At 61.3% G+C, this 15,678-nt stretch overlaps 1 protein-coding gene across 10 annotated transcripts in view; it reads left to right on the forward strand.

Moving 5' to 3' along the window:
* KCNAB2 (potassium voltage-gated channel subfamily A regulatory beta subunit 2) overlaps nucleotides 1-15,678 on the forward strand; it is an 86,753-nt gene that overhangs the window by 26,782 nt on the left and 44,293 nt on the right. For 2 of the 10 annotated variants that reach the window (XM_082686744.1, XM_082686748.1), the window contains exons 1-3: nucleotides 1,014-1,299; nucleotides 9,392-9,520; nucleotides 10,554-10,595. In XM_082686744.1, coding sequence (XP_082542870.1) covers nucleotides 9,444-9,520; nucleotides 10,554-10,595 — 119 coding nt within the window. In that variant the 5' untranslated portion in view covers nucleotides 1,014-1,299; nucleotides 9,392-9,443. Of the gene's footprint in view, nucleotides 1-988; nucleotides 1,300-3,195; nucleotides 6,111-9,391; nucleotides 9,521-10,553; nucleotides 10,596-15,678 lie in introns of those variants that run through there. The other 8 variants (XM_082686749.1, XM_082686740.1, XM_082686746.1 and 5 more) reach the window with 6 other exon arrangements.

The raw sequence follows: 15,678 nt of genomic DNA on the forward strand, positions 1-15,678 counted from the left end.
TCTGTGGGGTTTTTTTAGATTTTATTTATTTGACAGAGAGAGAGGTCACAAGCAGGCAGAGAGGCAGGCAGAGGGGGCCGGGGAAGCAGGCTCCCTGCTGAGCGGAGAGCCCAGTGCGGGGCTCGATCCCAGGACCCTGAAGTTATGACCTGAGCCGAAGGCAGAGGCTTAACCCACTGAGCCACCCAGGCGCCCTGAGATCTGTGATTTAAGAACTAAGTGTCTCCCACGCAAGTACAGCCCTGCCCGACCCTGCTTCGCTTCCGAGACCACACGAGACAGAGCGCGTTCAGGGTGGTAGGACCGAGCGTCCCGAGCTGATGGCTCCTCCCTTCTCTCGTCTGTGTCCTAAACCTGCTGGGGACCCTTAGCAGCACCCCCGATCTGCTGCACACGGGCCGAGCTGGCTGACTCCCTGCCGAGACTTAACAGCTCTGCGCCCGCCCCTGGGGAAGAGGGAGCCCGCTCCTCTTCCCAGGACGGTGGGTAAGGGGCTGGCTGGGGCTGCACCTCAGCAGAGCACAGGGGGAGGGGACTGCTCTGTCTAGGTCCTGCATTGGCCTCCCTCTGCTCCAGCTGAGGGTCCTCCCCGGGAAGGAAGGGCAGAGCAGGCGGAGGCTGGAGGGAGATGGTCCCCTCCAGCTGACCTCCCAGGCCACCCCACCCACACACCACTCACGGGCACCTGCTGTGTATCCTGGCACAGTGCTGGGACCTAGGAGAGGAGACGGGTGAGGCAGAGCCCCACAGGGCTCAGACAGAGCAGAGCTCTGGAGTCTCTCCGCCCTGGGTTTGAATTCTAGCCATGGGCCTGACCGGTGACCCTCTGTGTCATCATCTATAGACTGAGGGGAGCAGCAGGACCTCTTGGAGGGCTTGGGGACACAGGTGGAAGGCCTGCAGCCCGGCACTGGCAGAAAGCTGGGGCCAAGAAGCAGGACCCCTGTGACATCACCAGGGCTGGCTGCACATGTCCCTCTCCCTCCCCGAGAAAGGGCCCCACGCTTAGCCTGTGGGTGTCCACCTCATGTTCCGGAGGGAGGGGACACACCCGTGCGCTTCCCCTTCTCACAGCCCCTGCCCTTCCCTCCCCCGAGAAGTCGCTGTTCCATCAAGAAGATTGGGGTGTCGGGGGGCCTCCCTCCGGCACGCCTGGGAGGGGAGGCCACACCCCAGCACCTCCGGGGGCCCCCCCGGCTTGCCAGGCATCCTCCCACACGCGCTGCCACCGACTTCCTGGTTCGCCCTGCGGTCCCGCGTCTCGCCTCGCGCACGAAAATGGTCTTATCTCAGCAGCAGGTACCTGGGGGGTTTCAGGGGTCCTGTTCCCTGAGTGGGTTTTGTGCTCGAGGGAGTGGGCACGTCAGCTCCCTGAGCAGGGCTTAGAGCTCCCCTGACAGCCCCGGGGTAATCAGGCCAGCCAGCCCCCCTGGGCCCCGCCGGCACAGGCCTGGCTGCCGCTGGGAGGGAAGCTGTCCCTGCAGAGGCCCGGCTGGTCCCAGGCGGAGCCCACGTGGCCATCTGTCGCAGCAGCTCAGGCCGAGCAGCTACAGGCGTCCTCCCGGCACGGGGACACGGCAGGCCCCCCACAACCAGGCGGCTGCTAGGACAGGCTGGGGGGGTGCGGGTAGCATCGCAGGCTGGCACCCCGCAGAGGTGTCTAACCGAGACACAGCTCTGCCGGGAGCTGCCGGGGTCTGCTTTCATCCCTGAAGCAACAAGACAGGAGCCGCCTGGAGATCAGAAGCACTGTGGGGCCACCTCTGTCCCGCCGTTGGGGGAGGGGTGCCACCAGCTGTCACGCAACCCCTGCAGGCTCCTAGAGGGATCCCTGCCCACCTGCTGTCCCCTGAGCCCCCGGCCAGGAATCTCCCACCTCAGAGTGGAATGTAGTTTCCCAGGCAGAAGGGAGGGTCCCTGCCTTAAAAATAAGTGAAGGGGTCCCCACCCCTCTCTCCTGCAGAGCGGAGTGCAGCGGGCAAAGGGGAGGGCATCTGGAGGACCCTATGAAGCTCTGTCTTGGAGGGACAGCCTGCGCTCACCATGCGGGGAAGGACGGCAGGGCTGGTCGGGGAGCTTCCTGCGGCCGAAGGGGCTTCCTCCCCACCCAGAAAAGCCGAGTCCCTTCTGGAGAGCGTTCCCCTCCCCCACTGGCTCTCTTTTCCAGTTTCCTGCCAGGACAGGATATGGGTGCAGGGTGTGGTCATGGTGGGAGCTCAGGGTGGCGGCAGGAGGGCCCGTGAGCGTCCCAAGGTGGGCCGGGAGGGCTACAGGGCTTTGCTCAGTGAATGACCGAGGACAGGCCTGTGGCTGCAAACATGCTGGAGCCCAGAGCACTCAGGGGCTTGTTTCCTGCGTCTTGCCCTGACCGGCTGCAGCTCTTAGGCTCCCTCCGCTGAGGCACCCGGGGAGGGCCCTGTTCATGTGTGGTTGAAGGCTCAGGATGGAGCCAGGGTGCCGCTGCCTCCGTGGTCCCAGCTTCCATGTCCTCTCGGGGAGGGAAGGCAGTTGTTCCCAAGGCCGGGGGCCTTTGGCCACGGAGCCTGGCAGGTCCCCATCCGTCACTGTGCACACCCCGAAGGCTTCTGCGTCAGCGGGGAGCCACTCCACTGGCAGGTGCACGAGAAGTGGGTGTGGATCTGGGTGGGCTGCATGGAGGGAGAGGCATTTCAGTGTTGCTTTGGGAAAGTTGGAATTTGGGGGCCATGATGTTGTTGTTTTTTCGATTGTGGCACTAACGAGACACGAATGCGGCCTCGGCCTGCAAGAGTGTAGGCCTGAGCCGAGCCGGGTGCTGGGCTGGTCTGTTTGTAATCAGGGGACAAGCGTTGAAATGTTGCTTTGAGAAGACTGAAAAATCCTAGTCTGCCATCTTTTCAAGGAGTTCTTTTTTTATATAATCTTTGGGTTTTTTTAAAGATTTTATTCATTTATTTGACAGAGAGACACAGTGAGAGAGGGAACACAAGCAGGGAGAGTGGGAGAGGGAGAAGTAGGCTCCCTGCCGAGGAGGGAGCTGGATGTGGGGCTCGATCCCGGGACGCTGGGATCAGGACCTGAGCCGAAGGCAGACAGTTAGCGACTGAGCCACCCAGGAGCCCCTTTCCAAGAAATTCTAACGGGAACTCCGTGGCTTGGTCCCAGTGCCTCTCCTGCTCCTGCTGTCCGACCATGTGATGTCCACTCTGTTGACAGGTCCCCCGGCTCAGAACTTGGAGGAGAGATGGGGGTGTCTCTGCAGCAAGGAGGAGGGGGTCCTGGCCGTGGTGGCCTGCCTGCAGTAATTAGTCACTGCTCTCCCTGCCCCCTCCTGAATCTGAGCATGATGCGTTGATGCTCCTCAGGAATGGGCCGGTGGGTCTCCCCACGGCCCACCCGCGCCCCCCCACCGCGGCGCAGGGCCACCCCTGCAGTGACCTGGCCTCTCTGCTGACTGCCACAGGTGACCCCACAGCCAGAGCCGATCCCCTGTGCACTCAGACGCACAGGCCTTCGGTGGCGGCACTCCCTCCTGTGCCCGGGGGGAGGACTGGGGTTTCGGCTGGCGGCGCCCTGCGTGTGGGCCGGAGAGGCAGGCTGTGTTGCGCAAGCTCCCTTCTGGATCTGGTGGTTTCGAGCGGTTACGCCCCTTCCTGCCTCTCTGGTGGCGCGGCTCCTGCAGCTTCAGCCCTGTGACAGGTGGCGGTTTCCTGCCGCGCGGTAGTCATAGCGGAACTCCCGGGCTTTGGCGGGAAGGATTTCCAGCTTTCAAGAAGCCCCAGCTTCTCTCTCTCGACCCCTCCCTCCGGGTGAGACCATCGGCCTTAGCGTGAGAGACCCAGGTGGTGAGGCTGCTCACCTCTGTGTGTGTGAGACCTCTTAACCCCCCAGCCCAGCCACAACCGTAGGAGAGACCCCCACCCTGAGCCAGACCTGCCCGGCCAGGGCAACCCCCAATTCCTGACTTTGCAAAACCGTGTGAGAAATCCTCGTTTCCCATGTGACCCGTGGCACATAGCAAGGAGAACTCGTACAGTGTTGTAATTCGTAAGACCTTGGCTCTGTGCAAACGAGCCTTCCAGAACCTTCGCGCTTCCAAGATGATCGGGAATTAGGAGCAGCCGCAGAGGGCCCAGGGAAGACAGTGCCCGTCTCGACACCGATGGTGGCTCTGTGTGGCCGGTCACACCCACCAGAGACTCACCTTTTTCTGGGAGCGTGGCAGAGAGGAGCAGCCCCTGAGAACGCAGTGGAGAGGCAGCAAGGGAAAGCGGATGCGGTAGCAAGTCCGAGGACCCCAAACAGTGCTTTTCTGGAAGGTAAAACCCCCACCCGGGAGCAGGCTGGGCACGTCTGTGCAGGGACAGCTGCACTCGCCTGTGCCCGTGGTGCAGACATCCTGGGCCCTGGGCCAGCACCTGCCCTCCGCCAGGACCGGACACAGGAAGACCCCAGCCCGTGGCCCCTACGGTGCGCCCCTGCCGGTGGACACGTCGGGTCCTCCCCAACTCCCTCATCCCGTCTCACGGATGGAGAAACGGATGCTTAGGAAGGTGGGAAGATTTGCCCGTGGTCATCCGCCAGATCCGAACCCACCTGGGCCTCGCCTCCCTCCCTGACACCTGGAGTGGCCTCCTCAGGGCACCCGACGGGGTGGGCTTGTCATCAGACCGGCCCTGGAGGAGGACAGGTCTGTGCCTGGTGGCCCTGGCCAGGTTTCATGTCAGAAAGTTACGCAAGGCTCGAAGTGCTAACTTCACACCAGGAAGTCTGGCAAAAGGTTCCCGCTGCTCTAGTTTTCTTGCGCTCCTGACCCTAGAGTGGGGAGACAGCGGGAGGCCTCTTCAGTGACTGGAAGTCCCCCTTACAGCTCACCAGAGCCTGTCTTCCTGTGATGAGGGTGGCCCTGAGGTTAAAGCCAGCAGAACATGCCCCCAGGAGGGCAAAGTCACCTTCCACATAACGGTCCTGGTGGCTGGTCCCGCGTCCCACGACGGCCGGCAGTGCCCAATCCAGGCTGGGTGGCCCTCGTGCGTGCAGCTGTCCTCTCTGGACCGGCAGACTTTCATGACGTTTGCAAGTTTTCAGAAGAGTGAGTCGAGAGCGGCAGTGCCCACAGGTGGGGCCCCCAGGGCCGAGTCGCCACTGCCAGCCGCCCTTCCCACAATGACGGAGAGCTAGGATTTACCCAGCATCCTCCCTCCAGAGCGCCAAGCGTTTTCGTGTCCTCTTCTCTCTCTCCCGTGAGGAAGTACAGGCCGGCGTTCGTGAGGCTCTGTGCTTGGATTTCTCCGAGAATGACCCAGGTGGCTTGTTCAGGGTCACACACAGACCAAGCGGAAGTGCTGGGGACAGGGGAACCCAACTGCAGAGCCACAGCCCATCCTCTGAGCCAGTTGTCCCTTCTGGGCCCAGCCGGTTCTCGAGTGGTTTCTGAAGCCTTTGTCCAGAACTGCCCTTTTGAGGACGGGGCAGCCCTGCCCGCCCGCCCGCCTCCCTCCCGACCTCCGCGGGGCCTGGGATTGGCAGCATCCTGCTAGGACGCGGCTTTTCTGGGATCGGCCGCCAGGCACATGTGGCCTCTCCTGGATGAACTGTGGCTGCTGTGGAAGTGGGGGCTCTGGGCAGGTCGAAAGAATGCTGTCCCCCTCCCTCCCCTGGCTGGTGGCCAAGGTGGCAGCTCCCCAGGGAAAACGAGGTCGTCCCTTGTGCCGTGGGCACCAGAGCCCAGCCAGTGCCTCCTGGCTGGGAGCCGGGGAGCTGGCTGCTGTCTCAGAGGGAGCCCGACTGTCAGGAGTCCAGGCGAGGCGAGGAGTGGAATGTGGCCTCTCCTGGGACAAGGCCCTCGTGTCCCTGCCGCAGCCCAGAGCGCCAGTTGTCCCTGTCCCTGTTGCTGCCCTGAGCACCAGGCGTGAGACAGATAGATCACCGCGCCCTGCAGAGGAGACAGAGAGACGCCCGCACGGCCGTTGAAGTGATGAGTCTGGGGAGTCTGGGGTCTGGGCCACGACGGGGTCTGGAGATAGAATCACAGGGGTTCCGGCGCAACCACACAGGTCAGAGCCAGAAGACGGGTAGAAGTCTGCGGAACCTCGTGAGATGGAAAAGAAAGAAGGCTCAGAGTCAGAGAGGTGAGCCGGGAAAGCCAAGCAGAGCGGCAAGAAGCCGCGGGAGGCAGGAGGAGAGGTCGGACAGCGTGGGTCCCGGCAGCCCCGGGGGGGGGTCAGCCAAACTGTGGGCAGCACCAGACTTAGCAACAGGAAGGTCACAGTGACCTTGGCAAGAGCAGCTTCCTCTGAGCGGGGAAGGCAGAAGGGAGACTTGCAGGCAAGAAAGGACGACTCTTTTGAGGGATTTTCCTGCGAGTCGGATGGGCGACCCAGGGCAGCTGGAGGAGGAAGCGGATCCAAGCAGCTGTGCTGTGTGCTTGTCAAGATGAGAGAAGTTACAAGTGCCTGTCCACAGAGGGACGGGCTGCTCGAGTGGGGCTGGAGTGGGGTGTGTGTCGGGGGAACACCGTGGCCGTGGCCGTGGCGGGGTCGTCTGGGTGGCAGCCGCCGGGGAAACAGGATGTTCCAAGAGCTGACGTCGGTCGTGGGGGAAGCTGGCCTCTGGTGGCTTCCGTTCCATCGGTGGCGTGGGAACAGCTCAGCCCGGAGCTGAGAGGCACCGGGGAAGGCGCCGGCCGGGAGAGCGGGGAAGCCAGACGGTGTGCTCAGCGTCGCCGTGTGGCACAGACGCAGGACGGTTCATACCCGAGTGGACAATTCCAGCAACACACCTTGTTTACAGAGACGGGCCGCAGGCCGGACTGGCTCTGTTGTCGGGTGTCCGCCAGTTCCTGCTCCAGGACCCGCCATCCTCAAAGTGTGGTCCCTGGACCAGAAGCGCCAGCGTCCCTGGGGGGCCTAGTCAGAGATGCAGGTGCTTGGGTGCACCCCACCTCTGCGGACTCAGAGACTCTAGGTCCCTCCACCGTCTTGAATTCAGATGGAGTCTGTGATCCTGGAAGTCTGGAATTTCAACACCCCTGGGTGCCCATGCTGGGGACTGAGACCCTGCAGGCAGGGCCCCGTGTTGTACAGGTAACCTCCAGTGCCTGCGCACGGTAGGGCCTCGGCAGACATGCTGTGCACCAGTGTACCAGTGAACCCACCACCGTCTGACTTACGGTTGAAGACTTCAGGGAACGGTTGGGTTTCACGCCCAGGGACCTGGCCAAGCACACCCCAGGAGCACCTAACAGGCACAAAGGAGAGGCCCGCCCCACCCTCAGAGCTGAGGGACCCAACGCCCCCGGGGCTGCGTGACCAAACTCTTTCTGCGGGAAAGGTGTTGGGCCTTGGGTGGGGGGAGTCAGGCTGGTCCATCTGGTGACCGTGACCCTGGTGGAACCCCAGGGTTTGAAAGAAAGGTGACCAGGAGACCTTCAGGGTCTGCCCGGAGCCATTCCACCAGGAAGAGATGGACAGGGCCCTGCGGACAAGGGCCCCGGAGAGGGCAGCCTGGGTTGGGGCACTGCCGCTCGTGAACGGTCCCCCGAGAAGCCCGAAGACTGGACTCAACATCAGCCGAGAATCCACCTCATTTCTTTTAAGGATTTCCGTGTCCTTTCACTTCCTTTCATCATTTCTTTCTCAATGAGGTTTTTTAAAGAATACAACTTTGGGGACCTTCACGGACCCCATCATTTCTGTCATTTCCATGAGGCTGTCCTTGTAAGGACTCTGGCTTATGTTCTGTGTCCCCATCTTCCCAGCGTGTTCACACACATGCGCACGCCCCTCACTCAGAGGGGAGCTCAGTGAGGAGAGAGACCGAACCCGTGCCTCGTACAGAAGCCCCGACCAGGGGGTGGGGCGTGTCCAGAGGAAACCAGCTTCCTGCCCACGGGAGGTCTTCGTCCTGGAGGGAGGAAGAGTGACGTAAAGAAGCCCTCTAGATGGGCATTCAGCAGTGAAGCCCCACTGGGGGCAAGCGGGGCTGTATTTTGAACCCAGACCATCCCTTTGCCCATTGGCACAGGGCAAGGTGATTTTGGATCAGGGACCATCACTCTTTTGGGAGCCACATATTAAATCCCAACTGAGTTCCAAACCCTGTTCTAGGCACAGTGGCAAAACCAACAAAGTTTCTGTCCTGGTGGAGCTGGCCCTCTGGAGAGAGTCAAACCTCACAACTCAGGGACAGATAATAAGGTCAGCTCGTGCTGACCACGTGGGACAGCAGACAGGGAGGGTGCCTGGAGAGAATTCCAGAGCGCAACAGTCAAGCAGGCTCCTGAGGGAGGCCCAACAATGAGAAGGTCTGTCGGAAGGGTATTGCAGGCAAAAGGAACTGTAAGTGCAAAGGCCCGGTGGCAGGTGTGCACTTGGCCTGTGGGAGAAGGGAAGAAAGGGGTGCATGACCTAATCTCCTTTAGAAGTAATTGCCCCTGGCTGCCAGGGGGAAGCAGGGAGCACAGTCAGGAGACTGACCTGGTGGTTCAAGTGACAGATGATGATGGCTCACCCTGAGGGTAGCAGGGGTTGGGGGGACAGTAAATGGACCGATGTGTCTGTCGGTACTCATTATCAATTGCTGTGTAAAATATGCCTGCAAACTTAGGGACATAAAACTCTTGGTTTCTGTGGGTCAGGAGTTCAGTTAGGGCTCTGCTACGTCTGCTGCCTCACAAGCCTGCAGGCGAGGGGTATGGCCAGGGCTGTGGTCTCATCTGAAGGCTCGACTGTGGGAGGAAACTCGGAATTCCAAGTCCACACGGTTTGAAGGATTCCCTTTTCTGTGGGCAGTTACACTGAGGGCCTCCGTTCCTGGCCCCACGGCCCTCTCCGGCTGTGGCAGCTTGCTTCTCAGAGCCAGCAAGGGAGGGAGTCTGCTAGCCAGACAGAAGGCACTGTCTGTGTCGCCTGATCACGGAAGTGATATCCTGTCACCTGTGCCCTGACCTGTGGGGCGGGAGGAGGTCACACGCAGGAGCTGGGGTTATCTGAGCAGCTGCCTTCCTGAAAGCTGAACGGTGACACCAGCAAGCCCTGGGCTGGGGTGCGGGGAGCTGAAGCGTCGAGGATGAGCCTGGGGGACGGTGGTGCCACTTCCTGGGACAGCAGAGACGGTCCAAAGTTCTCAGCCTACCGATGCCCCCAGCAGAGCAGGGCTCTCAGAACCTCGGGAAGGCAGCTGGGAGGAAGCAGAATCTGGTGAAGCACAGGGATGGGAGAGTAGAAATCCCTTACAGAGCCGATGAGCCTAACCATCAGCTTTGTCTGAGCCCCCAGGGGCTGGTCTGTCCGTCTGTGTCACGAGGGACATACAGATGCCCAGCAAACCAGGCCTTCGCCGTCACAGGGCCTCCTGGGCAAACCCAACTGGTCTTTTGAACCACCTCCCCTCTACTCTGCTTCTCCTCCAGAGTCTTCCGTCTGTGAAGAAGAGAGCAAGTCAGGACCAGTGAGGCCGGCCCCATGTATCCGGAATCGACCACAGGCTCCCCAGCTCGGCTCTCTCTGCGGCAGACGGGCTCCCCCGGCATGATCTACAGGTGATCCCCCGCCCCCGACCCGCCCAGGCCAGTCTCAGACGCGGTCTTGCCTCTGAGAAGGGACCCCCGAGGCCAGTCACCAGCCCTGGATCCAGAGGGAAGGACCAAGGGAGGCCCACAGGGCTCTGGGGTACAGGTCAGCAAGAGCTTTCTCGGGAGGGAAGGAACGGAAGCTTTTAAAACCCCGGACTGTCCCGGTGGAGCAGAGCCAGGGTGAGACTCCTCCCCGACTCTTCTGAAGGATTCTGTTGGAGGCGGCAGGCCTGGAAGCGAGGGGCCTCCCCAGCTTCTGTGTCTTTCTTACACACCCCGACTTGTGCAGCCTCCTTTGAGGGAGGCTCAGAGCCTTGCACTGGGGGTGGGGGAAGGAGCGGCCAGCGGCTCGCCGGGCACCCTTGCCTTTCTTCCGCGGAGGCCAGTTCCAAATCCAGCTCTGGGTCTCTCCGTGTGGCGAGCAGCCCCGGCTGAACCACGGGGAGAGAACACGAGGCGTTGGTCAGATGACAGCTGCTGCCCCACGCGTGGAGCCCAGGATCCAGACAGCCGTGGCCGCCCCGAAAGATGGGCCGGGTGGGACCCCAGGGGCCCATGAGCCCTTGATGGGTTGGGCCTTCCTCCGTAATCGTGAGGGTCTGACCCAGAGCGAGTATCCATAGAGCCCACAGGGAAAGGGGGCGTCCCTCCTTGATCAGAATCCTGAAAAGAACCCCGTGATCCCAGGCAGTCTCGCCAGTGTGTGGGGGGACGGGCCGCGTCTCAGCTTGAGGGTTCTGTACGGTCGTCCTAGGGCATATTTCGTTAAAACCCAGACTGTCGCTCAGAGTCCACCGAACAGACCGGGCTTCTGCCTCCGCGTGCCACTGGGTGGCGCTGCCGCCGAGCATTTTGTCCCCGGGTGTTCGGGCCGAGCGGGGTGGGGCCCCGGCTGTGGGGTGTCGCGGCTGCTTCCCGGGCCTGCACCTCCCTGCGGCTAATGCCCACTGTGGACTCTCTCTCTCTCTCTCCTTTTTCTGTCTTCCACCGCTGTCCGCAGTACTCGGTATGGGAGCCCCAAAAGGCAGCTGCAGTTCTACAGGTAACAAGCCCCCCATTCCCCCCACAGCTCGCTCGCGGAAGTCAGGAGTACGAGCGGGAGGGCCGTGCCCACCCTGCTCGCGGCCCCGGGGAGACACCCCAGTAAGACGGACGCCAGGGTCCTCTGCAAGTGCCCTCCACATTGCGTTATGTGATATGATGCACATCGTGAAGCCAGGATCCTGGTGTGTGCCCTGCTCTGGAATCCGCTCGGATTGGAGCAAAGGGCCTGATCCCTGCTGAGCTCACCCTGATCTGCCTCACACTCTCACCTGTCCGAGGCCGAGGCCGCACGCCTGTTGTCACACATCTGTTATCACACGTCTGTTGTCACGGGTGTGTGCTTCTTGGGTGATCCGGGTCAACGAGGTGGGGGGCAAACCCAGCCATTCTCCCCTTCTCTTTGGGTCTGAGCTGATTTGGGATCAAAGGGGCAGTTCAAGGCCGATACATCCTCGGGGGCGTGGGGCCGCCGTGTGACCTGGGTCGGGGCTGGACCTGCTGGCATTTTCTGGGGCATCCTCCCAGGTGGTGGATGGGCACACCACGTTCTTCGGGGCAAGGCTGTGCCCCACAGGTACATGGTCTCGAGGGGCCCTGGCTCACAGCCCAGGCCAAGGCAGGTCAGCCCGCAAAGACCTCCCGGGCAAGTTCCTCCCTCCTTTGGGCCACTCAGCTGCGGCGTTGGGGAGGCGCGCCACAAAGACGTGTGCTTCTCAGGCAGCCTGTAACTGCAGGAATTTATTTCAGTGGACACTTTCCTCCTGTCGGGAAAGTGTCAATCTTAAGCATGACACAGGTCAGCCCAGGGGCTATGGGGATTCGGTATGGCTCTCGGGAGCAGAGCCCTGGTGTGTCGTATGTACCTCGGCATTCAGAGCTGGGAGGTCTCCGTCTAGACCGGCTCCCCAGGGCCATGCCCACCTGCTGGTGCAGAGCCGGGAGTCGGTTTTCATTGTTGCGTGGGGAGTTGGATGCCGGGGCCGGCAACCCTTCCCGCAGCCCCGGCACCTGGGAGCATGTCCGTGGGCCTGGGTCCTCGCGCTAATTTCACCTCCCCTTCAGTGCCTCCCATGGGGTCTCACTCCTTCCAGAGAGCCCCGAAGACATGACTGAAATTTTTGCTGGATAAGATTTTACCTGAAATAGAGCAGAAGATGAGATTTTACCTGAACTGGTTAAAGCTGAACTTGGGCTTGCAAAGGCTTTTATGGGATGCCTGCCACGTGGGCCATCCCGTAGGTGGGATGGCTTCACACGTCAGAACATAGACAAGACAGGGACGCCTGGGTGGCTCAGTTGGTTAAGCGGCTGCCTTCGGCTCAGGTCATGATCCCGGGATGCTGGGATCGAGTCCCACATCGGGCTCCTTGCTCAGCAGGGAGCCTGCTTCTCCCTCTGCCTCTGCCTGCCATTCTGTCTGCCTGTGCTCGCTCTCTCCCCCTCTCTCTCTCTGATAAATAAATAAAATCTTTAAAAAAAAAAAAAAGAACATAGACAAGACATTCGTCCCAGCAGGATTTGACCAATGAGACCAAAGACCCTGGAAGGGAGGAGCGAGATAGCAGGCGGCAGAACGGCAGCCCAGACGGCCAGCCAGAAGGGGCCCCCCGCACAGGGGCCGAGAATTGTGGGGTATCGCAGAGCTGAAGCCAGAGAGGATCCCACAGCCCTCGCTGGCCCTCAGGGCCCACAGATCCAACGTATTGTCCACTCCCAGGGAACCCTCTGTCCTGCCCTAAGGCATGCTCTGTTGGAGAACCGCCCCCGAGACGCGCAGACCTCCATCCGGGCCTCCCAGCAGCGCGTCCCCCCCAACTAGGCTCCGGCTGTCCTGCCTTTAGTGTCTCCAGTGTGGTTTCTTCTCGTAGACACCCTGTGTCTCTTGCAGGGTCTCTGACGATGACCTCTCATGACATGATACCTTTGTTTAATGTCCTGGGTGCCACTCCCAGGGGGGCGTCCTGGTCATCTGGGCCCCGACTCAGCAGGCCTCCGAGGGTGAGGTCAGTTGGCATGTGGCCCCTCCCCTCGCAGGGCAGAGACGTTGGAGGTCCTGCCCTCCAGCAGCTCACGGACTGTAAGGGAGGCGAGACCCTGTATCTGTCCGCTCTTCCGGCGAATGGCGCGTAACAAACAACCCCCAGGCTCGGTTCTCTGCAACAGGAAGCGTGTGTTTCGTGCAGGCTGGGCTCAGCTGTTTGCTCTGAGCCGCAGGTGGGGCCCAGGTGTTCCTCCTCGGGTCTTTTTTGACCAGAGGCTGCTCCAGGCAAAACACTGAAGGAAGAACTGACGTACGTCACGCCTGAAGGCCTACGGTTTGAAGCGGCGCGCGCAGGCCCTCCTGCTCGTACTTACGGCCAAAGCAAGTCTCATGACCACGCCAGATGTAAGAGGGCGGGAACATATAACCCCCGCCCATAGAAGAACCTCAGGCAGGTGAGGCAAGAAGTGTAGAGGCCCTGGAACCACTGTGCAACCTAGCCCGGGACCCACAGGACTAATAATACCGGGAAGGCAGAACCTGTGGTGGGAGACGTCCACACAGCTCTTGGCACTCCAAGGAAGGAGCGCCCCTGAGGTTGTGACCCTGGAACGGGGCTCAGCTCGGTTCAGCCCAGAGTTCAGCCTCAAAGCATCTTCCAAAGCCGGGTCAGAACATGTGCTGTGAGGAAGGGTCCCTGTGCCCCCTTCCTGGAGGGAGTGGCAGTGTGGTGTTCATATAGCAGGCTTCCAGAACCTTCTGGCCATTTATAGGTACTGACCGTATAGGTTATACCAATCTGGGGCACGTCCCCGTAGAAGGGAGGAGGGACACCTGTCTACATTGCTGAGGGCAGGTCTTGCCAGACCCCAGCCCCTTCCCCAGGAGTGGTGGTCACATCCTCTGGGGACCCCCGGCCCCATACTGCACAATGTGGTGGGAAGAGCTGTGAGCCCCGGGTCCTGGCCTTAGATAACCAACGCACGACTGCCACTCCCCTCCTGTGGCCCATGCCTCTGGCACTTGGGGCCGTGGAGGGCTCGTGGGGAGTGTGCCCACGGGAAGGGGCGGACCCCAGTCGGCGCCCCCTCCCACCCCCCGTGCCAGGAGCGGGCCTTGCCAGGCTGCACCTCGGAACTGCATTTCCCGGGCTTTTAGGGGAAGAGACGCTCGTGAATAATTCAGCCTCTCACTGAGCTAAAAACGCCCTAATAGACTAATGGACTCCCTGCCTCCAAGCTCGACCCTCATGGGGCGCGTCTCATTCACCAATTGCTTCTAACATCCGACGGTGACACTTGCTAATGAAGCAGCCGCTGGGGCAGAGCCTTAGAACGTCTGGTGAGCCCTAGTCAACCAGGCTGTGTCCCTTTTAAGGAGCAGACGCCAGGAAGGCAGGTGAGTGGCCCCTGAGCTCCAGGAGTCCGGGGACGGCCGCCTTCTCAGGGTTGCTGCTGGGGGACTAGGAATGTTCCTTCCGTTCCGTCCCAGGAATGGAAGACACAGAGAGCCTGGATGGGGGTGCACTTGGCTGATCTGAAATTAGATGACCCTGTATATTTTTTCAAAGCAGAAAACCTCAAAAAAAAAAAAAAAAAAAAAGGAGAAGAAGAAGCCGGGCCTAGGTAGCTACAGGGGACAGCGGGGGGGAGGGGAGGGGTGGGCATTCTGCCGCTTGAGCGCGCTTGCCTCCCAGACCTGCCGCCTGGGGACCGTCCGTCTTCCCATCCTGGGGAGACCTGGGCGTCTGGCTTCACCACGAGGATTCAGCATTGTGGGGGCTTCCTGTGAATGACAGCGGAGTCGGGGGTGGGGGACTCACTGGGGCCTCGGTTCGCCTCCTGCTGTCCGGCCAGGTGGCATTGCTTTGCCGTGATGCGCTGCCGTGTGCTTTCGAGCCGCGCCCCAGAATGATGCAGCTTTCCCCTTGCATTCCCGCTTTCGGAACTTGCGCTGGTTTCTCGAAGACCGAGCCCCATGTCTCCGTGTAAAAGAGCCGTTCGGGATTCCTTCTGAACCTCCCTGGTCAGGCTGTGGTGGCTTTCCGTAAACGCACCACGCAATTCAGAAACGCCAGGTGGTTGGCCCCTGGGGGAGGTCGAGGGCCCAGCTGACTTAATGAGGCCGATGCCTCCCCTTCGCTTTCCCGTGTCGCGGTGCTCCGTGTTCCTTCACGGGAATCCCCCCGAGCCTCCCCTCCGCCAGAATCGATTTGCAAAATGTGGTCTACGGTGCCGGGGAGAACCTGGGTGCCTGCAACTCATTATGGCTATTGAGGAAGGGGCTAGGCTTTCTTGAGATGGCGTGGGGGGCTGGATGGTGAGGAGGAGGAAGAACGCGAGGTCAAGGTCAGTGCGCCCCTGAGCCCTGAAAAGCGAGGGGCCGGAGGCAGGAGCCCCGGCAGTGGGCCCTCCCTTCTCCCTCCCCGTCTTCCCGAGGCCCCTTCTTCCAGTCACCCCAGCGGGTTCCAGTCACCTTGGGAGGAAACCAGGAATAATCCCCAGCATGAGGAAGTCCCGAGGGCCAGATTGTCCTCTCCCGTGGGCAGACCATCAGAGCACGTCTGTGCCTTCCGTGTCTATCCTCCTCGGAGGGGTCTTGCCTCCCTGGAGGAGAGGAGGAACATTTCCCAGCTCTGCCCCAACAGTGAGCCCTCGTGGGCACCAGTCCTCACCCTGCCACCCCAGCCAAGGCCACTATGCTTGTCCACACCCCACCTCTCTCAGAGTCCCCTGGCCAGAGCCAGTCCGAGGGACACGCGCCGCCGTGCCGCAGGTGACACCCACAGGCCCACACCCAAGGTTGCTGTGAGGTGCGCTGTAAGGAAAGGTCACAAGCAGAGGGGACCCCGGCCCCCACAGAAAGGGCACCCTCTAAATCCTGGCTGTACCCTGCCTGCCTGCACCCATCTCGTTAGGAATGCGTGGTCCGTGCAAGACCAGGGTCAGCCACCAATGCCGGCTTCCATGCTGTCCAGCCTTTCCTACTCATGTTCGGTATTGGCAGCGCTCCCTGGTAGCCTTCAAGCCTGTGCTCCCCTGTGCCCACTCCAGGGGCCCGCCCTGCCTCTAGCCTCTGTCCTCTCCACCCCACTTTCCCT

The sequence above is a fragment of the Mustela nivalis genome (genome assembly GCF_964662115.1).
Source record: "Mustela nivalis genome assembly, chromosome: 10".
Classification (NCBI taxonomy): domain Eukaryota; kingdom Metazoa; phylum Chordata; class Mammalia; order Carnivora; family Mustelidae; genus Mustela; species Mustela nivalis.